General features: G+C 44.9%; 1 protein-coding gene across 1 annotated transcript; it reads right to left on the bottom strand.

Moving 5' to 3' along the window:
• Positions 1-14,320: 14,320 nt before the first annotated feature.
• LOC137561840 (olfactory receptor 5J3-like) lies at positions 14,321-19,615 on the bottom strand. Its single transcript, XM_068273195.1, has 3 exons — positions 18,728-19,615; positions 16,850-16,977; positions 14,321-14,471 (listed from the first exon to the last, which is right to left on the bottom strand). Exons 1-3 carry the CDS (start codon positions 19,613-19,615, stop codon positions 14,321-14,323), a joined length of 1,167 nt encoding a protein of 388 aa, XP_068129296.1.
• Between the last annotated feature and the right edge of the window lie 3,557 nt (positions 19,616-23,172).

Genomic DNA, 23,172 nt, shown 5'->3' on the forward strand with positions numbered 1-23,172 from the left:
GGCTGACGCATTGCAAAGCATGTCTGGTGTGGCTGGGACTGATAGTCCACACAGGTTCAGAAGGACGCGCGCGCGCGCTGAAAGGCAGAGCTTATATGACACTCAGAGGAGAGTCAGCTGACCAGGCCAGTCAGCTGACAAATCCATCTGTTCTCATTGGTCCAGCACTTAGGGGAGACGCTGGGAAGCGCTAGTGTATATATACTGGATGCTGGTCATTCCTCTGGTGTCTGGCGTTGCGATCACTATGTGGTAGCACTCAGACCTTGTCAGTATCTGTGTTTATTAGACCAGTTTCCAAGGTGTTGATGGCCAAGGATTTCACACCTTAGTCTAGGAAGTCTGTTATTATCTGTATTATACTCTAGTTCAGTTTCCAAGGTGTTGACGGCCAAGGAACTCACACCTTAGCTTAGGCGTTGTTGATTATTTGTTATGACCTTCTGCTTTCCTGACCATTCTTCTGATCTCTGATTTTGTACCTTTGTCATTCTGATACTCTGTTGCCAAAACTCGGCTAGTCTCTGGATTCTGCATCTGCCTCCTGTTTCTGTACTTTATCTGTCCGTGTGTTAACGACCTGGCTTGTCCGACCTCGAGAACTATCTCCCCTGTTAGGAGATAGTTCACAGATCTGTCAGTGACACTTCTCCATTGGTGCCACTCACGTTCTGTCCTTCCCATTCTCTGTCTGACTTCTCCCCTTGGAGAGTTCAGACTACGGAAGGAACCAGTTGCCGAGCAGTATTCCTATCTGCTCTTGCACCTCTCTTCCAGGTGCGGTCCTCAAAGTATTACTGTTGCACCCAAAACACTCTTATCTCTCAGGTGTCCAGAGGTTAGAAGATATATCTGATTATCGGTGATACTGCAGATCATCAATAATCGGGTATATTCTGCATTCTTGGTGATACTGCAGATCACCGGTAATCAGACCCTCTCTGTTTTACACCGATCGTTACAGAACGCCAGACCAAAGAACAAATGGATGCACACAGCCGTCTGGGCACACTTGCCACTTCGGTGGATAACATCAACCAAGTACTGGGTGGTCATCAGACTTTAATAGATTCATTGTCTGAATCCGTACAAACCCTCCAGACAGCTGTAGATGAAGTGCGATCCCCTCCTAGCACAGACATACGTATGCCTGTACCTGAAAAATTTTCTGGTCACAGATCTGACTTTCGAAATTTTTGGAGTAGAGTGTTGTCATACTTTGAGTTGAGATCTAGATCTTCGGGAACCATTACCCAAAGGGTCACGTTTATCAAGACTTTATTATCAGGCGATTCCCAGACCTGGGCATACAGTGTCCCCGCTGGGGATTTAGCTCTAACCTCTGTAGACGAATTCTTTAAGGCTATGGCAGTAATATACGACGATCCAGACATTGCCTCGACTTCTGAGCGGAAGCTCAAGTTGTTGCGTCAAGGCAAGAGTCCGGTCGAGGAGTATGCTGCCGAATTTAGGAGGTGGTCAGTTTCAGCCAGGTGGGACACCTATGCTCTCTTAGACTGTTTCTTATCAGGGTTATCTGATGAAGTCTCTGATCTTATGTTAAGTCAGCCCGAGCCCAAAACCGTCGATGAGGCCATTTCATCGGCAATCAGGATTGATCGCAGATTACATTATCAACGGCAGACTCGGGGTAGGAACAACGTTAAAATGGTGTCCTACGCTGCGCCTCCGGTGACTCCACCTCCTCCCGTCTCACCTCCCCCTGAGCCAATGCAGATTGGTCGGTCAAAACTGTCCCAGGTGGAGCGGAGACGCAGGATTTCTGAACAATTGTGTCTTTAATGTGCAGAGGGGGTTATAAAGTACGAAATTGCCCTAAAAAGTCGGGAAACGCTACTGCCTAGGAGTAGTTGGGGGTAATACCCTAGGCGTACGACTCTCACCCTTAAAAGATAAACGGTTACTTCTTACTTGTACGATTACATGGGAAAATAAATCTGAAGTCTCTGAGGCCTTCGTAGATTCCGGCTCTGCGGCTATATTCATGGATTACGAATTTGCTAAGAGACTGGGTATCCCGCTTACCCCGGTAAAACCACCCATCCAGGTTACAGCAGTGGATGACTCCCCCCTGCAACGTAACCACCCTCTGTCTCAGACACCAGAGGTGGAAGTCACTATAGGAGTACTGCACAGGGAAAAATTACAGTTTTTTGTGTTACACATGTCTACCTCCACGGTCATCCTTGGCATGCCATGGCTGCACCTTCACTCCCCTCAGTTTAATTGGGTCACGGGTCAGCTAACTAACTGGTCAGCCCATTGTTTTAATCATTGTTTAGTGAAGGTGACCTTGGGTCAGACCGAGATTCGGGTGGAGGGAGTACCAGAACAATATTCTGAGTTTTCGGATGTATTTTGTCCCAAAGCTGCTGATAAGTTACCTCCACATCGCCCTTTCGATTGTCCTATTGATCTCCGATCGGGTTGTATGCCCCTTAGAGGCCATCTATACAATTTGTCTGTGCCAGAAAAAGTGGCCATGCAGGAATACATCCGTGAAAACTTAGCCAAAGGGTTCATTCGCCCTTCCCGTTCACCTGCCGGAGCAGGTTTCTTTTTTGTTAAGAAAAAAGACGGAGGCCTTCGGCCATGCATTGATTACCGGGGTCTGAATAAGATTACAGTAAAAAATCGCTATCCATTACCCTTGATAGACGACTTATTCACGTAGGTCACCAACGCTAAGATCTTCTCGAAATTGGATTTGCGTGGTGCATACAACTTGGTGCGAATCAGAAAGGGCGATAAATGGAAGACGGCCTTTAACACACCCGATGGGCATTATGAATACCTGGTGATGCCCTTTGGGTTGTGTAACGCCCCGGCCGTCTTTCAAGAATTAATCAATGAGGTATTCAGGGAGGTGTTGGGTAAATTGTTTCTAGTATATCTAGATGATATACTTATTTTCTCAGACAACCTTTGTGAGCACAGAACTCACGTCAAGTTGGTGCTGAACAAACTAAGACTGAACATGCTTTACGCAAAATTGGAGAAATGCATTTTTGAGAAAACTTCAGTCGCCTTTTTGGGGTACATAATTTCCACTTCGGGTCTTTCCATGGACCCTGCAAAGGTCTCTGCTGTGTTGGAGTGGCCCCAGCCTGTGGGCCTGAAGTCCCTTCAGAGATTTTTGGGATTTGCAAATTACTATAGAAGGTTCATAAAGGGGTACTCCACTGTCATAGCACCCCTTACCAGTCTCACTAAAAAAGGGGCAGATACAAACCACTGGTCCCCTGAGGCTCGAGTTGCTTTCTCCACTTTGAAAGAGTTGTTTTGCTCTGCACCCATTCTGAGACACGTGGACACCTCTTTTCCCTTCATTGTTGAGGTAGACGCCTCAGAGGTTGGAGTAGGGGCTGTGCTGTCTCAGCGCTCTGGGTTGCAGGGCAGATTGCACCCGTGCGCCTATTTCTCTCGTAGGTTTTCACCAGCAGAGAAAAACTACGATATAGGTAACAGGGAACGTCTAGCCATTAAATTGGCCTTTGAAGAGTGGCGTCATTGGCTAGAAGGGGCAGAACATACTATTACGGTTTACACAGATCACAAAGATTTGGAATACATTGAGGGGGCTAAGAGATTGAGCCCCTGTCAGGCTCGATGGTCATTGTTTTTCTCGAGATTTAGGTTTATAATTACGTACACTCCTGGTAGTAAAAACGTTAAGGCAGACGCCCTGTCCAGATGCTTTGAGCCAGAGACAGCACAGCCCTCAGACCCAGAGACTATTATTCCACAGAAAGTTGTGTTGGCAGTCACTGAAACTTGGAAAGACTGGAGGGAAACTTTAAGCCCTTTCCAACAGGATGTTCCTGAGGGAAAGCCTCAGGGGGTTATGTTTGTGCCACTGCCTTTTCGCCTTCAAATATTGCAGATGTTCCACTCGCACAAGAATGCTGGACATCCTGGGGCCTCCAGAACGCAGGACCTAGTCGCTAGGTGTGCTTGGTGGCCTTCGTTGGCAACAGACTGCAAGGAGTATGCAAGAGAGTGTGCAGTATGTGCAAAAAGTAAACCCTCCCGCCTGGCACCTGTGGGAACGTTGCAACCTTTGCCCACCCCGAGTGAACCGTGGACCCACTTGTCCATGGATTTTGTGGGGGAACTTCCGAAGTCTGAGGGCATGTCGGTCATTTGGGTGGTAGTTGACCGGTTCAGTAAAATGGCCCATTTTGTGCCCTTGAAAGGACTCCCCTCAGCCCAGAAACTGGCCGACCTTTTCATCATCCACGTTTTCCGTCTGCATGGTATTCTGGAAAACATAGTGTCAGATCGGGGAGTCCAATTTATTTCCAGATTTTGGAGGGCATTTTGTCGTCAAATGGGCATGGAACTGTCATTTTCATCGGGCTACCACCCACAGACCAATGGTCAGACTGAGCGAGTGAATCAGTCATTGGAACAATTTTTAAGATGTTATGTTGCGGATGCGCAAAATGATTGGGTCAAGTTCTTGCCATTCGCAGAATTTGCGCACAATAATTTGAAAAGCTCTTCCTCTGGGTTTTCGCCATTTCAGGTGGTTACTGGGAAGTTGCCCAAATTTTCCCCATTGCCAGTAGCTTCCACTCCGTTTTCAGCTCTGGAGGCATGGCAAAAATCATTTAACCATTTACCGCCATCCTAACGTATTAAAACGTCATGCTTACCGCTATTAACAGCAACATGACGTTTTAATACGTCGCGCATTCCCGCCGCTGCTACCGCCGTGTGTCCGCCGCTACCGCCGCCATTACCGTCGGGATCCCGTGCTGGGCGATTGGGGAAGAGGACTGAACAGTCCTCTACCCAATCGCAGTGCCTGGAGTGAATGGACGTGACCGCGAACAGCGGCTACGTCCATTCACATAAACAGGAAATGTAACAGTTTAATAAAGTGTGTAAAAAAAAAAAAAAAAAGTGAACACGTCCTATGTACCAAAAAGTATATTACACTTACAAAATACATACATTTTCAAGTATATACACATCATTAATAAAATTACACTTCCAACCCTCCCCCCCAAAAAAAACACTTGTAAAAAAAAAAATCAGCTTAAAAAAAAAAAATAAATAGTTGCCTTAGGGACTCAGCTTTTTTTATTCTATATTTTATGGGGGAAAATTAATTTTAATTTATTACATAGGGGCTTGTAATTATGGCCAGAACAAACAGAAAAATAACCACTTATATTTCAAAATAATATACTGTCGCCATACATTGTGGTAGGGACATAATCTAAACGGTTTAATTATCGGGACCACTGGGCAAATACAACGTGTTTGTTTTATCCACAGGAGAATGTTTAATTTTAAAACTATAAAGGCTGAACACTGAGAAATAATGATTTTTTTCTTTTTTTTTCTGTTTTTCTCATTAAAATGCATTTAGAATAAAAAAATTCTTAGCAAAATGTACTATCCACAGAAAGCCTAATTGGTGGCGAAAAAAACGAGGTATAGATCATTTTCTTGTGATAAGTAGTAATAAAGTTATTAGGGAATAAAAGGGAGGAGCGCTGACAACTGAAAATTGCTCTGGTCCGTTAGGATAAAAACCCTTGGGGGTGAACTGGTTAAGGACAATTGGGGGATTGTAAAGAATAATTTGAGAAAAGCTTTTCAAAGTCAGAAAGGTCAAGCTGACAAGAGACGTTCTTTAGCGTGGAAGTTCCAACCAGGAGATTTGGTCTGGGTGTCCACCCGTCATTTGGCCCTGAAACAACCCTCGCCCAAGTTGGGTCCCAGGTTTGTGGGTCCTTTTCCAGTTACCAGGAAGATTAACAATGTTACTTATGCCATTGATCTTCCTGCCAGCATGCGTGGGGTTAGATCTTTTCATGTGTCCCTGCTTAAGCCAGCAGTCCATGTGGGTGCCACTCCTCCTCCTCCTGTGATGGTAGATGACCAACCTGAGTACGAAGTAGAAAAGATTTTAGACTCACGGTTGGTACAGAACTCAGTACAGTATCTAGTTCACTGGAAAGGGTATGGTATGGAGGAAAGAACATGGGTACCTGAATGTCGCATGCACGCGGTCAAATTGAGAAAGGAATTCCACGCTTTGTATCCTAAGAAACCCGGTAGGAGCTGTCCGGAGTCCACTCCTCAGGGGGGGGGTACTGTGAGAAGACGCGGAAAAGCCGCCGCAAGTGTTCAGAGTGAGGCGGCTGATTCTGCGTTTAGCATGGCATCTGGAGTGTTTAGGCACGCGTCCACTAGCGGGGCGGAACGCGGAGAAACCGCCGCATACTCAGCGGCGGAATCCGCGTCCGACGCGGCAGTCGGTACGCATAGGCCTATTACTGACACAGTGGCTGAGCGCGGGAAAACCGCCGCATGTTTGGTTGGCGGTGCGGCTGGCCCCGCGCTCGAACAGGCTGACGCATTGCAAAGCATGTCTGGTGTGGCTGGGACTGATAGTACACACAGGTTCAGAAGGACGCGCACGCGCGCTGAAAGGCAGAGCTTATATGACACTCAGAGGAGAGTCAGCTGACCAGGCCGGTCAGCTGACAAATCCATCTGTTCTCATTGGTCCAGCACTTAGGGGAGGCGCTGGGAAGCGCTGGTGTATATATACTGGATGCTGGTCATTCCTCTGGTGTCTGGCGTTGCGATTTCTACGTGGTAGCACTCAGACCTTGTCAGTATCTGTGTTTATTAGACCAGTTTCCAAGGTGTTGATGGCCAAGGATCTCACACCTTAGTCTAGGAAGTCTGTTATTATCTGTATTATACTCTAGTTCAGTTTCCAAGGTGTTGACGGCCAAGGAACTCACACCTTAGCTTAGGCGTTGTTGATTATTTGTTATGACCTTCTGCTTTCCTGACCATTCTTCTGATCTCTGATTTTGTACCTTTGTCATTCTGATACTCTGTTGCCAAAACTCGGCTAGTCTCTGGATTCTGCATCTGCCTCCTGTCTCTGTACTTTATCTGTCCGTGTGTTAACGACCTGGCTTGTCCGACCTCGAGAACTATCTCCCCTGTTAGGAGATAGCTCACAGATCTGTCAGTGACACTTCTCCACTGGTGTTACTCACGTTCTGTCCTTCCCACTCTCTGTCTGACTCCTCCCCTTGGAGAGTCCAGACTACGGAAGGAACCAGTTGCCGAGCAGTATTCCTATCTGCTCTTGCACCTGTCTTCCAGGTGCGGTCCTCAAAGTATTACTGTTGCACCCAAAACACTCTTATCTCTCAGGTGTCCAGAGGTTAGAAGATATATCTGATTATCGGTGATACTGCAGATCATCAATAATCTGGTATATATCTGCATTCTCTGTGATACTGCAGATCACCGGTAATCAGACCCTCTCTGTGTTACACCGATCGTTACACATAGTCATAGTCTTAATGTCCTATCATATTATTAGTATTATGTATTTATATAGCATTGACATCTTCTCAAGCACATTACAGAGTACATAGCCATGTCACTGACTGTCCTCAGAGGAGCTCACAATCTAATCCTACCATAGTCATAATCTAATAAATAGGATATTGGAGGAAATTGCAGTGTCCAAGCAGTGCAAACATAGAAAAAACATAAAACTCCATACAGACAGTGTCAACAGTGCAGACAAACCTGTGACTCAAGTTAAAGGATACTGGAAGTGACATGTGACATGATGAGATAGACATGTGTATGTACAGTGCCAAGCACACAAATATCTATGCTGTGTTCCTTTTTTCTTTCTCTGCCTGAAAGAGTTAAATATCAGGTATGTAAGTGGCTGACTCAGTCCTGACTCAGACAGGAAGTGACTACAGTGTGACCCTCACTGATAAGAAATTCCAACGATAAAACACTTTTGTAGCAGAAAATGGCTTCTGAGAGCAGGAAAGAGATAACAAGGGGAATTTCTTAACAGTGAGGGTCACACTGTAGTCACTTCCTGTCTGGACTCTGGGTTGACTTGGTAATTTTGAAACACTGTATAATTAGAGAGAGGAATGTATCCTGTCCACCCCTGTATCACTTAAGCATGGGGTGCCCCAGGGCTCAATCCTCTCTCCCCTGCTTTTCACAATGTACATGTTACCGCTTGGAAAACTTATCCAAAAACATGGCCTGACATACCACTGCTATGCAGATGACACCCAACTATATCTTTCCTTCAAGCCTGGTGTGACAGACCTAACTCTAACTATAAACGCCTGCTTACGTGAACTACAGCAATGGATGAACGACAACTGGCTGAAACTAAATGCAGACAAAACTGAAGTCCTTCTGATTGGAGGGCAGAGCATGATAACAAAACAACTTAACTTGCAGTCTTCACCACTGGGAATAGGAGGCACGGATCTACGCAGCTCAGATCATGTGCGTAGCTTGGGAGTTCTAATTGATGGGGGATTTAAACTTCAGAACTCACATCTCTGCTGTGGTGAAATCATCCTATTTTCACCTTAAGAATATTGCAAAAATCAAGCACCTCATCCCCCCAGAAGATCTACCAACTTTAGTTCATGCCTTCATTACCTCAGAACTGGACTACTAATGCTCTCTACACTGGCCTTCCAAAAAAGGACTTGTACCGCCTACAGCTGATACAGAATACTGCTGCCAGACTGCTAAACAACCAACCCCGTCACTGCCACATAACGCCAGTCTTGCACTCCCTTCACTGGCTACCTATAGAATGGAGGGCCCTATGCAAGATCGGCCTACTGACATTTAAATCCCTGAATAATCTAGGCCCTGGATACATGAAAGATATGTTGCAGCTACGTAGCAATCCCCGCATTCTCAGATCCACAGGTTCTAATAATCTAGTCATACCCAGAGTCCACTTGGAAACTTTTGGTTCCAGAGCCTTCTGTCATGCTGCCCCTACGTTTTGGAACTCCTTACCTCAACAGATCAGGACAGCTCCATCTCTGGACGTGTTTAAATCCAGACTGAAAACCCACCTGTTCAGTTTGGCATTTGCAGAAATATAACTTTTGTTGTGTGAATACTTCATCCTACTACCAATTACTGAATCTGAGAGAGCCTAAGCGCTTTGAGTCCTATGGGAGAAAAGTGCTATAAAAATGTTATTGTATTGTATTGTATGTTATTGTATAAAGATATATACAGTAGATTAAACCTTTACCCTTCTTATGCCCTGAATCCGACAGGGAAAGAAATCAAAGTGAATAGCCCATAACAGGTGTTAGTATATGATCTCAAGATAATTGGTAAATGTCACTTGTAGCTTCTACCTCAGATTGTGATAGTTCATATTCTGTTGAGTTTATGGGCTGCTGGGTAGATTCAACTCTAATGGGTAGAGCAAACCAAGTAAAACATTTCTGGAAGCACAAGAAAAAGATAGATGGGTAAAATAATGTTGTTACTTGCAGGGCCGGTTCTAGTAACAGTGGGGCTCCAGGGCAAAATTAGCCTGGGGTCCCCGAACAGACACCCTCTGGCCAAAAAAAAAGGCATTAGAGGCCCATTGTTGCAGTCAAATTTCCCTTTTGGGCCCCTGAGCCAGCTGCTCTCTTCCAACTTAACCGTGCACCCCGGGGCTCTGCAGAGTCTTTGGCAGTGTAGTGTCTCACCTGCCCGACAGCACAGATGAGACTCTACTCTGCCAAAGAGTATGCAGAGTCCTGGGGAGCAGTTAAGATGGAGGGATACCTTGGGGGCCCCTACAGGCTCTGGGGCCCTGGGGCAATTGCCCCCTCTGCCTCTATGGTAGACCCGGCCCTTTGTGGTGCTGTTTGCCTGTGTTACCTGTTTCTCATATAGCTGTGTCCCTCCAAATCACACATCATGTAGCTGTGTCTCGGCATAAGGACTCTACTTGTATATATCTCAGCTGAGCAAGGATACAATTCCCCTGCACCCCAGAGAATATCATTCATTATCGCAGACTCATTCCCAAGCCATCGCCCCCAGAGGAAACTCTAATAATGCGAGAGAATCATGTTTCTCCTGAGATCTTTGAGTCTTTGGGGACCTGTTTGTTACAAAGAGTAAAATAGAAGCATATCACAATTTTGTTTTTGCAATCTGAAAATCTTTGCAAGGTTGTTTCAAAATGCATTATGTGATAAATCTTAATTGTGAAAACATTGTTTCAATTTTCAAATTCCATTTAAAACCAAGAATTTTAAAGAGACTCCGTAACAAAAATTGCATCCTGTTTTTTATCATCCTACAAGTTCCAAAAGCTATTCTAATGTGTTCTGGCTTACTGCAGCACTTTCTGCTATCACAGTCTCTGTAATAAATCAACTTATCTCTCTCCTGTCAGACTTGTCAGCCTGTGTCTGGAAGGCTGCCAAGTTCTTCAGTGTTGTGGTTCTGCTATGAACTCCCCCTTCCAGGCCCCTCTATGCACACTGCCTGTGTGATATTTAGGATTAGAGCAGCTTCTCTCTTCTCTCTTATCTTTTACAAGCTGGATAAATCGTCCTCTGAGCTGGCTGGGCTTTCACATACTGAGGAATTACAGACAAGGGCAAAGCTGAAAAGAGCAGCCTGAAACTTCAGTGCATGAGAACTGCAGGGGGAAAGAAACACACAAATGATCTCTTGAGATTCAAAAGGAAGGGTGTATACAGCCTGCTTGTGTATGGTTGTATTTTCTATGTGTGGACATACTGTACATCAACCTACTTCCTGTTTTGGTGGCCATTTTGTTTGTTTATAAACAAACTTTTTAAAACTGTTTTTAACCACTTTTAATGCGGCGAGGAGCGGAGAAATTGTGACAGAGGGTAATAGGAGATGTCCCCTAACGCACTGGTATGTTTACTTTTGTGCGATTTTAACAATACAGGTTCTCTTTAACCCCAGATTGTTTTAGCACATAAAATATATAAATAAACTAAGTGGCCAAAAATTAGAGACACCCTCTAATAATGAGTTGGTCCACCTTTAGCTTTGATCACAGCTGATATTCTTCCTGACATGGACTCAACGAGATGTTGGCCCATGCTGACATAATGGCAGCTGATTGGATGGTGGCGTTTACAAGTTTTGAAGTGAACTTTCGACTTCGTCCCACAAATGCTCAATAGGACTGAGGTCAGGGGACTGAGCTGGCCATGGAAGTAGGTTCAACTCTGATTGATGTTCCTTAAACCTATATGAGATCGATCGAGTACAGTGGCAAGGGCGCACAGCAGGCATCTCTTCCTATTTTTCGGTGATACCAAAGGCACTCTTGATGGTCTACTGCTGCTAAAGCCCATTCTGTGCAAAGTTCGTCTTGCTGTGCATTGGGATATGCTTTGTGATGCACCTACATTGAGTTGAGATAGCTTCCACTCCTCCATACTAAATTCCAGGGCCATCAGGATAGTGAAAGACCCCTCGCACTCCCACAACCGTTACCCCAATCTTCTTCCATCAGGCCCCTGCTACAGATCAATCTCCACCAGGTCCTCCAGACGCAGGAACTCTTTCTTCCCCCAAGCAACCCAGCTTCATAACTCAGCCCTCCCATCACCCAACCCAATAGCCTTCCAATACATTTGTGTGTCCATGTATCCATGTATAGCTACTCATGTATGCTGCACTATACTCCATCATTGTCTTGTATTACTGAACCTGTCTATGATAAGCAAGACGTTTTGAATCAGGATGATACAGTAGAAGGTGGTTAGGAGGCGCCGTGGTTATGCAATCTGACTTATATGCAGCAATTCTAAACTGAAGACAAAAAAACTGATCCTCCAACATTCCTGTCCCATTATATACCGTTAGTATATAACAGGACAGGGATGTTGGAGGATCAGCGACAGCCCTGGGGAGAGCCAGGCACTTTTACTGACCTGAGGAAGCGGCTTAGGCCATGAAACACGTTGTCAAGTGTGTATTACTAATAAAAGCCAAAGAAGTTTTAACATTACATTGACTCTGAGAATCGCTACTTTAAGGTAGGATAAGAGTTATTATTATTCTGCTTTCAAACAGTTTAGAATTGCTGCATATAAGGCAGATTGCATAACCACGGGCGCCTCTAACCACTTTCTGCTGTATCACTACCTCCACCCTGGGGTGTGCACCTTTGGACGACGTCCAGGGGTACAAACTTTTTCCTAGGAGCTGCGACCTACCCTTCTAACCCGAGTGGGGATGGTCCTTCTGCTTGATCAGTGGTTGCCTTTCAGCAACCCATCCTTGTGAGTATAATGCTTATTACTCATAGACAGACACTACCAGCTATCTGATGATATTACACCAGATCGGGTTCCCGGTCTTTCTGTGTTGTTTTCGTTTTCTACAAGCTTGGCCTGAATCAGGATGATACCATTTATTGGCTAACTTAAACGGATAAGAGTAAGCAAGCTTTCGGCTGTATAGCCTTCCATGGGCTTTAATCCTGTTCTTTATAGTTAGCCAGTAAATGGTATCATCCTGATTCAAAACGTCTTGCTTTTACTAATGGCTCATCCGGTACAATACCCTACTGTCTATAATAACAATTCTACGTATGAACCCTTCATACTTGGCAAAGGAATCTGATTCTGAGAATATTTGATTACAGTGGTCTAGAAGTGTGTGTGCTGGCCTGGAAGCCAAAATATTGGCTACCTAATTACTAACTCTGGCTAAAATTTGCTAGACAAAAGAGAAGAGAAGGGGCGAGCAGGTCGGAATGGGTGTCTTGGTAGACCGCTCATTTACTTCTTGAGATAAAATTTAATTTAAAGGCTGTTTTGTTTCATGGTTTGATTTTGATTCTGTGGCAATGGGCAGAACATGAAAGGACATTAAAGGACAACTGAAGTGAGAGGGATATGGAGGCTGCCAAATTTATTTACTTTAAAGCAATGCCAGTTACCTGGCTATCCTGCTGATCCTCTGCCTCTAATACTTTTAGCCATAGACCCTGAACAAGCATGCGGCAGCTCAGGTGTTTCTGACATTATTGTCAGATCTGACAAGATTAGCTGCATGCTGGTTTCTGGTGTGATTCAGACACTATTGCAGCCAAATAGATCAGCAGGACGGCCAGGCAACTGGTATTGTTTAAAAGGAGATAAATATGGCAACCACTATATCACTCTCACTTCAGTTTCCCTTTAAAGAGAAACCGTAACAAAGAATTTAACTTCATCCTAATCAGTAGCTGATACCCCGTTTCTTATGAGGAATCTATTTATTTTCTCAAATGGATCATCAGGGGGCTCTGTATGGCTGATTTTGTGATGAAACCCCTGCCACAAATGATGTCAGCACTGAGCACTTACAGCACTGAGGTACTGACGTCACACTTTGGGAGCCTTGTTGCATTGTGGGAAATAACAGCTGTTTACAACAGCCAAAAAAGCAAGCAGCATCTCCTTCCAGTGACATCACCTGCCAGCAGTAAAAATGTCATCATGTGATAAATGTCAGAATGTAAATCAGGGAGAGGAAAGATTTTACAATGAGCAAACACTGACTAAATCATTTATACAAATTTATTGTAAAAATTAAGCACTTTTTATTACATTTTCACTGGAGTTCCTCTTTAAGCTGTATGTCTGGATTACAGGGGAGGACTGAGACCTTTTGGTCTGGGGGGAAAACAGAAACACGAGTCCCGTTTTCATGGCAGCCCCAGCCCAAATGACATCACACACGTGCCCCATGTGCTAAATGCCAGTGGGGGGTCACATAATACATTTTCAGTTACAACGGCAAGGGTTTCCATCTCTCACACAAGCCCTTCCGGAGTGTAGGGACTGACTGCAAGCAAGCCTTTTGGAGTCTAGGGAATGTCGAAAACTTTTCAACCTAGACAATATATTATTTACCTGTGCACATGCAGTTAACAATGGTGAGAGACCAGACAGATTTTTTCCCATGGACCCTGCAGAAAAACCTCTGCTCTGCATCATGCTGTGTATATTTACCAGCTTTCCTGCCGTCTAATTGCTCTGTAATTGGGTGTTTATTTTCCTCAGCCAGCCTAGTGTTTCACATTGCCTTACACAAAAACATGAATGCACCAGGCTCTGTACCAGCTCTAGATCATTAAATGAGAGGCAGCCTGGGGGGAAATCTCCCCCTTTCCCCCATGGCCAGTCCTCCCCTGCTGGATTAGGATCTGTCTGTTACTTGTAAGGGTATCCTATGCCATGCCCCCACCTCACCCACACACGCTATGTTATATATCAGTTGCATCCTTATATGGAAGTACCTAGAGAAAAGGACTGATTACAGAAGAAGACCATCTCATACCATCACGCAGGAAGAGGTGAGTATAATGCTGGCTCACATTTTAATTCCAAATAAGCTGTAGGGACGAAACCTTATACTCAACTCCTCCGTGAGTGTTTTTCTGGCTTCTGGCCCTCCACTTTGATCTTGGTTCCTCTTATCTCTTGGCACTGCTGTGACCCTTGGCTGGCTGACAGAGATCTTGGGTGGCCTCTGCCATGTAGCTTCCACTGGTAAAGCAGGTTTCAGTGGCAATCTTCGAAGAAAGTGACAGTGTGAAGACCTCTGATAGGAACCAATCAAACATTCTGGGAAAAGGGAAGGTGAAACACAGCAAAGCTTGAAGAGAAGGAGGACAACCTTCTTGGGCACAGCTTGCTATGGAGTTCCAGGACATGGAGTCGTTAACTAGTGAAGAAGAGCACACATTTCTCTTGAAATTCGCAATTAGGAAGCAAAATCGTAATGGAAAATTTCAGGAAAAAATTGTAATTCATTTCGCCTGTAATTTTAATCAGTAACCGCAATTTAAAATTTTTGCATAATTTTCATGTAATTTTGTGCCGACTTTAGTGGTAAATGGCAAAAGCCCAATACATGCTATTGACAATAAAATTGCTTCCTATGTTAAGGAGAATAGAATTTTCTTAAAAAGACCTTGTAGTTTTTGAGAAAATCGATTTTAAAAATGCAAAGGAAAACATTTTTGTAGTTTTTTTTTGTTTGTTTTTTACCATTTTTCCTTCTACCCACTATTCTCCTTAAAGAGACTCTGTAACAAAATTTTAAGCCTTATTTATTATATCTAATAAGTTCCTGTACCTGTTCTAATGTGCTCTGTCTTACTGCAGCCTTTCCTATTTGCTCAGTGGCTGTATTATCTCTGTTGTATAATCTAATCTCCTTTCCTCTGACGGCTTTGTTGGGGTCAGGCAGGAATCTGCTGTTATAGGCAGAAGCTATACACACCCTCTCCAAGCCCCCTCCAGGCTCTGTGAGTCACAGACTGAGCTTCTCTGAGCCTATCACAAGCTGGTTAGTTTGTTTGTAAACACTGCCTAAAACTGGCAATTACAAGCCAGGATCTCAGCAGGGAGTGGCAGAAACAGCACAGATGGGCCCAGGAGAACATAATGAATAGAATGGTATGCTTTTTATTGTAAGAATTTTAGAGTACAGATTCTCTTTAACATATGTATCAATTTTGGTGACACTAGGATGTATGAGGACTTTGCTACTCACTGCTAGTCAGCAAGAAATTATGAAAAAAATTACGCAAAGTTACAAATGGATTACTCAAAATCAATTCAATTTACAATCCCTAATTACACATGGGCATATATGCAAAATTGTATACAAACATTTGCGTAATCATAATAAGCTGATCACTGCAGTTAACTCGGAGAGCGGGGTATTCTTCCACTCACTCAAAAAGACAAACATTGTCAGTAGGGAGCTTTATTTTGGCACTAATGATTGAGTATTATGAAACCAAAGAAACAAGCCTAAAATACTTATTAGTAATGGAGGAGTTTGATTGAATGAATGGGATTGTGTAAGACGAGGGGTGGGGTTGCATGGGCCAATGGGTGGTGTTGTGTAAGCCAAGAGATGGGGTTGTGTAAGGCAAGGGGTGGGGTTGTGTAAGGCAAGGGGTGGGGTTGTGTAAGGCTAGAGATGGGGTTGTGTAAGGCAAGGGGTGGGGTTGTGTAATCCAAAGGGTGAGGTTGTGTAAGCTAAGGAGAGGGGTGGGACTGTGTAAAATGAGGGATGGGGTTGTGTAAGCAGAGAGATGGGGTTGTGTTAGCCGAGGGGTGCGGTTGAGAAAGGCAAGGGGTGGGGTTGTGTAAGCCAAAGGGAGGGGTGGGGTTGCATAAACTGAGGTATGGGGTTGTGTAAACATCTGTAGGGAGTGACCAGATCAATCTCCACTAAGGGGCCCAACCTGCAGCCATTCCCCATTAGTTTTCTTTGATTGACAAACTGCTACCATTCTCACGTTATTGATGCCAAGGACTTCAAAGCTCAAAAACTTGGTCAGTGTGTGTCAAGTTTACAAAATTTTTAAATGGGAAAATTTACACTGCAGCCCCTCTTACACGGTTAAAGGCAGGCTTCTCAAACTTGGCACAGTTTGTAATTGGGTGACCTAGATTAATATTCAGGAACGTGGGTGGACCCTGCAGCCAATCAAAATTCAACTACTGATTTTGAAGTAGAATACTAGTTAGCTATTAAAAGGCATTATTTTTTTTTACAAAACTATGTTTTTTCTACCTATATAAAGTAGAATACTAAAATTGTAATTGTAAATTATACAGTTGGCATGTGCCTCAAACCTGTTGCAGTCAGTCATTGCATGACTGAGGTTCAAATTCAGAAAAGGGGCAGAGCAACAAACAGATTTGTTTGATTAATTTCAATGGAAGATTTAAACTCCTTCCGATCTCACATTTTTGATACCAAGGACCCCAAAGCTCACAAATGTGGTCATTGGCTGACTGTGTATCAAGGTTAAAAAAAGTGGCTAGACCCAACAACAACCAAATACATACCCAAGCAAAGCCAGGTCTTCAGCTAGTAATAATAATACTGTTACAAGGAACCTGAAGTGTGGAATCTTCGGGTTTGAAACTGACAGGCCCTAGTCCATCCTGTTGCTCCGTCACTGTCTATGGTTGAATACCTTCTTAACACTCCCTGGGCAGCTTTAAGAACTACTTGCTCATCAGAAGTCGAGCCCATCTGTACAGCACATGCAGGAGTCCAGGTTCGAACATGTGCATTATGGATGTGCTCATCTTCAAAACTAATCTGGAATACGAGTAGCTTCAAATGCTGCCTGAAGAGTACCAACGAGCTAGAAGGTTGAATAACTTCAACAGAGGGCAGTGCAGGAACAACAGGCCGGGGTCCCCAACCCCCAGTCCGCAGCTCTGTGACGGTTCATAAGTTGTTTCGCGTTTTGGCCATTTTGGGTTTACAGGGAGACCCTGGCTCAGTAAAATGTGCTTGTGTGAGGTAAAGGGCCTGATTCCAGGTGCACATGCCTCTCCCTAACCGACCCACTCTTTAATCCCCAACACACCACCATATCCCCCCTTCTTCAGGGGAACCAGCTCTGCTCCTGAGACAAACAATGCCGTCAAGACCACCCAAGAACAATGAAGCATCCCCCCTGAAAAACCAGAATGCTCCCCAAGACAAACATCACTGTCAAGACCACCTGCACACCAAAAAGCACCCCCTCCCAAACCACCACAGCCAACCATGGGAAACAGATCAAATTGCAAAGCGTTCCTCGGGCCGAAAAAGTATGAAAACCCCTTCTCTATATCATATATATGGGGTGGCTGGATGGTGTAATGGTTAAGGACTCCGCCTCTGACGCAGGAGACTAGGGTTCGAATCTTGTCTCTGCCTGTTCAGTAAGCCAGCAGCTATTCAGTAGGAGACCTTTGGCAAGTCTCCCTAACACTGCTACTGCCTATAGAGCGCGCCCTAGTGGCTGCTACTCTGGCGCTTTGAGTCCGCCAGGAGAAAAGCGCGATATAAATGTTATTTGTCTTGTCTTGTCTTCTCTATATCATTTATTATGTAGATAGTCCTGGAGAGGAGCCAATGTAAAACTCACACCGATTCCTATAGCTCCTTAGCTACACCATTGTTTTTCTGGCCCCCAAATATGACATTACAATTAAAATCTCTATTTACAGTACGTTTGCTCCCTCCCTGGGTTCCCTCAGTGAGTGGTCAGTGAGAGGGTGATCATTTTTAAACGGGACTATTTAATGGAACTTTAATTGGTTTAATCCAAACTGCTTTCATTTGCCTAAAAATAATTTAGAATTTGGATGAGATTTTGAATTATTACCAGCTTTTTACTGGACTTTTTCCTCTTGCGACAAATGTCAGGAGTCCAGTGTTTGATCTTCTGCTGGTCTGTTGCCTTATACTCCATTGTTCAGCCTAACTGTGGTTATAAACATCACATATTCACAAGAAGGGTAAATGACAAAAGAAATTGCAGCAGTTATTGCAGCAGTCACAGTAGTTGAAAGGAAGAACCAATGGCCCTGAAACCTTCAAGTGGGCTAAAGAGACAGTGGGAAAAGTATGGAGGGAGAGTAGGAGCACTGTGGAATGGTTGGGGTTGGGACGAGTTGTGGCTAGTGGCTAGAGTTGTTCCTCCAGATGTCCTGCCAAATTACAGCCTTGATGTAGGGTTTGAGCGTTTGAGCAGGATTTGAATCCTGGCTCAAGCCACTGCATAAAGCAGGAGTCTTTGGGTATCAAGGCTTCCTAATGATCCTGGTCACTCGTGGAGACAGCCCTAAGTGGCTGCAGCCCTAAGCCCTTTGAGTTCACCAGGAGAAAAGCATAATATTAATGTTATTGGTCTTGTGAGCGAATTAATGTTATTGGCCTAATGAACCATGTACACCAAGTAACATTATAAAGTACATTGTCAAAAGGAATAATACATTGCTTAATATTTATATATTTATTGAATTATTCTCAAATGTGTACTATTGCGTAATGTATGTACAACAACCCTCTTCACCTCTTTGTTCCTTAAGCTGTAGATAAGTGGGTTCAACATGGGAGCCACTATTGAGTAGAAGATAGTAACTGCCTTGTCTTGTTTCTCCATGACAGTGGAAGGATCCCGCAGGAAAGTCAAGAAAACTGCCAGGTAGAAGATGGTGACACATGTGAGGTGAGAAGAGCAGGTGTTAAACGCCCTTTGCCTTCCTTCAGAAGACTTTATACGAAAAATGGCAAAAATAATAACAGTATAGGAGGCCAAGATGACTAATAGGGATAAAAGTCCACAACATCCGATAAGTAACATGGTCAGCATGCTGCAGTATAAGGTTTCGGAGCAGGACAACTGGAGCAAGAATGGGACATCACAGTAAAAATTATCTATAAGATTTGATCCACAGTATCGGAGGCTTAAAACACAAATGGTCTGTGCTAATGACATAAGGAAGCCAAGAAAGAATGATGAACTGACCAGAAACACACATTTCGTCTTAGTCATGATGTTGACGTAGTGGAGTGGGTGGCAGACAGCAACGTATCGGTCATATGACATGCTAGATAGCAGGGGCACTTCAGCTGCTGAGAGGGCTCCAAAGACGAAAAGCTGGATGGCACAGCCATGAAATGATATGGTCCTCTCCAGAGAGATTAGGTCAATTAGCACCTTGGGAGTCACAGCAGTAGAGGAGAGGAAGTCCAGCGCAGAGAGGTAACTTAAGAAGTAATACATAGGAGTGTGGAGCTTGGGGGTAATATGCACAATGACCATTAGCCCAACATTTCCCACCACAGTCATCAAGTAAACAAGCATGAGGAAAATAAAGAGGAACGGGATTAGTTTGTCCTCATCGGTTAGTTTGGAAAACACAAATGTCGTCAGTCCCGACTTATTTCCGATGTCCATTTACTTCTTCCACTACAGAGATGAAATAAATATAAATGACGTCATGAAATATGTTAGAGTAAGAGACACTGAATAAGATAATCTAGTGTATTGGAACTAGATTTTAAACTTGAGTTGGAAGGACCAGATTATTGCATACGTATGTACACGTCGCCAGTTAGTTGGGCGCCGGGAGAGCTGAATGACGGCTCTCCCTGCTGCCCAAAATCTCCCCGGCAGCATTAAATACTATTCCCCCTCAGAGTTGTTGCAACTCAGAGGGAGGAGTAATTCGGGGAGGGTCCGGCAACAGCTGGAGCTCCGAATTACCTTTACATGCCCCACATTATATCACCTTACTACTATGGGACGCCTAGTTTTGTCACTCGGCGCTGAACGCCTAGCACTGAAACAATTATCTTCGCGATTGTTCTCTCTTTCCTTTTTTCTTTTCAGCATTTTATTATTTTTTTTTCACTACATATTGGTCTTCATTAAACAAAACAAAAAATTCATTTAAAAAAAGTTTTGCATGGATGGCCAAAAATGTAAATTCAATGTATTGCTGCATTTGATCTAAAATAGAGAATTGTCAGAACCCCTACCCCCTGTTGTTTACATTTATTGCCCTTATATCTCTGCAAGTCTACAAATGAACTGAACATGGGCAGTAGTTCATCAACTCAAATTGTTACAGCTAGGAGTTGAACCTGGGGACGTGGAAGGCCATATTACCTATTGCTGAAAGGGATACTGTAGGGGGTCGGGAGAAAATGAGTTGAACTTACCCGGGGCTTCTAATGGTCCCCCGCAGACATCCTGTGTTGGCGCAGCCACTCACCAATGCTTCGGCCCCGCCTCCAGTTCATTTCTGGAATTTCTAACTTTAAAGTCTGAAAACCACTGCGCCTGCGTTGCCATGTCCTCACTCCCGCTGATGTCACCAGGAGTGTACTGCGCAGACACAGACCATACTGGGCCTGCGCTGTGCGCTTCTGGTGACATCAGCGGGATCGAGGACACAGCAATGCAGGTGCAGTGGTTTTCTGACTTTAAAGTCTGAAATTCCAGAAGTGAACCGGAGGCGGGGCCGGAACATCGGTGAGTGGCTGCGCCAACACAGGATGTCTGCGGGGGACCATTAGAAGCCCCGGGTAAGTTCATCTCTTTTTCCCCTTACCCCCTACAGTAGTCCTTTAAGATGAACACTTACCAGGTAGCGAGTATCATTTACAATTTGGCAGCAGTAGTGCGAAAGATAGGGCAAATGATAATATACCTTTTATTAACCACTTCATAACCACTGTTAGTTATCAACCCCTTTCACTTCTTCCCCTTAGTTACCAATAAAACACTTCTAAAAAAAAGTGACATAAAAATAAATTAGTACATAAATAGTTACTTTTAGGGACTTTTTTTAATATGTATGTCATGCATCATGTCAGTGTAGCACTGTTATCTTTGCAAATAAAGCCATGTAATTATTGATATAGTGTAAAGAAACACAAAACAGAAAAAATACACCTTTATTTCCAAATAAAATATTATCACATATACATTGTACTAGGCAGGGCCGGCCTTTGCTATGAGCGACCTGTGCGGTCGCTCAGGGCGCCGTGCTCTCAAGGGCGCATGTGCCCTGTCGCCCCTTGCCACCCCGCTGTCTCCCGGTGTCCTCTCAGTCTGTCTTTAGAGCAGGACTACAAGAAAATGGCCGCCGACGTCCACAAATGCAGACAAACGGCGGCCATTTTCTTGTAGCCTGCTCTAACTACAGATGGAGCAGGGAGAGAAGAGTGACGTCGGCGCTGGAGCTGGATGTCAGGTGAGTCAGTCTCTGCCCGGCCCGCTGCCACATAAAGGGAGGGGGGGGGCATACTGGGGCAAGCTACCTACGCTGGGGGCAAGCTACTTACACTGGGGGCATACAGGGGCAAGCTACCTACGCTGGAGGCATACTGGGGCAAGCTACCTATGCTGGGGGTATACTGGGGCAAGCTACCTACGCTAGGGGCATACTGGGGCAAGCTACCTACGCTGGGGGCATACTGGGGCAAGCTACCTACGCTGGGGGCATACTGGGGCAAGCTACCTACGCTGGGGGAATACTGGGGCAAGCTACCTACGCTGGGGGCATACAGGGGCAAGCTACCTACGCTGGGGGTATACTGGGGCAAGCTACCTACGCTGGGGGTATACTGGGGCAAGCTACCTACGCTGGGGGCATACTGGGGCAAGCTACTTACGCTGGGGGCATACAGGGGCAAGCTACTTACACTGGGGGCATACAGGGGCAAGCTACCTACGCTGGGGGCATACTGTGGCAAGCTACCTACGCTGGGGGCATACTGGGGCAAGCTACCTACGCTGGGGGCATACAGGGGCAAGCTACCTACGCTGGGGGCATACTGGGGCAAGCTACCTACGCTGGGGGTATACTGGGGCAAGCTACCTACGCTGGGGTCATACTGGGGCAAGCTACCTATGTTGGGGGCATACTGGGGCAAGCTACCTACGCTGGGGGCATACTGGGGCAAGCTACCTACGTTGGGGGCATACTGGGGCAAGCTACCTACGCTGGGGGCATACTGGGGCAAGCTACCTACGCTGGGGGCATACTGGGGCAAGCTACCTACGCTGGGGGCAAGCTACCTACGCTGGGGGCAAGCTACCTACGCTGGGGGCAAACTACCTACACTGCTGGGGGCAAACTACCTACACTGGGGGCATACTGGGGCAAACTACCTACACTGGGGGAAACCATGCTACTACACTAGGGGAAACTGTACTAGCTACACTGAGGGCAGCTATGCTACCTATTTGGGGCAACTATACTACCTACACTGGCGGCAACTATGCTACCTATATGGGGACAACTATGCTACTTATGGGGGGGGGGGGCAACAAAATCCGGTTTCGCTCAGGGCGCTGTGAAACCTAAGGCCGGCCCTGGTACTAGGAACATAATTTGAATGTTGTCATAAATAAGACAAATGTGCAAATACATTGTGTTGGTTTTATCTACAATAGCACATTTTATTTTAAAACTATAATGGCTGAAATCTGAGAAAAAAAAATGTTTTATTCCCTATAAAATGGATCTAAAATAAAATAATTCTTTGCAAAAAGTACCACCCAAAAGAAAGCCTAATTTGTGTTGAACACAAAAATATATATACTGATCATTTTGTTGTGACAAGTAACAAAGTTATTGGAGAATGAATGGGAGCATGATATGAAAATTGATCTGGTTTTTAAGGGGGAAAAACCGGTGGCAGACAGTGAAGTGGTTTAAAAGCCGCAGTTATCCTTTAGACCAGTGCCTCCCAACGCCAGTCCTCGAGGGTTGTGGTCTTCACACATTTCAAGCACGGCTCAAGTTAACTAATGGGACTGAATCGGAAAACGTGTGGCTCATCAAGTAAACACATGTCTTCATTTCTCTGTTCATCGTAAACACTGGCCTGGATATGGCCCTTGAAGACTAGCATTGGACAACCCTGCTTTAGATGCAAATCTCTGTCCACGGTGCTTGGTCTATTCTGCACCCCCTGACTTTAAGGGAAACAGTTGATTAC

The sequence above is a fragment of the Hyperolius riggenbachi genome, chromosome 3 (genome assembly GCF_040937935.1).
Source record: "Hyperolius riggenbachi isolate aHypRig1 chromosome 3, aHypRig1.pri, whole genome shotgun sequence".
Taxonomy (NCBI): domain Eukaryota; kingdom Metazoa; phylum Chordata; class Amphibia; order Anura; family Hyperoliidae; genus Hyperolius; species Hyperolius riggenbachi.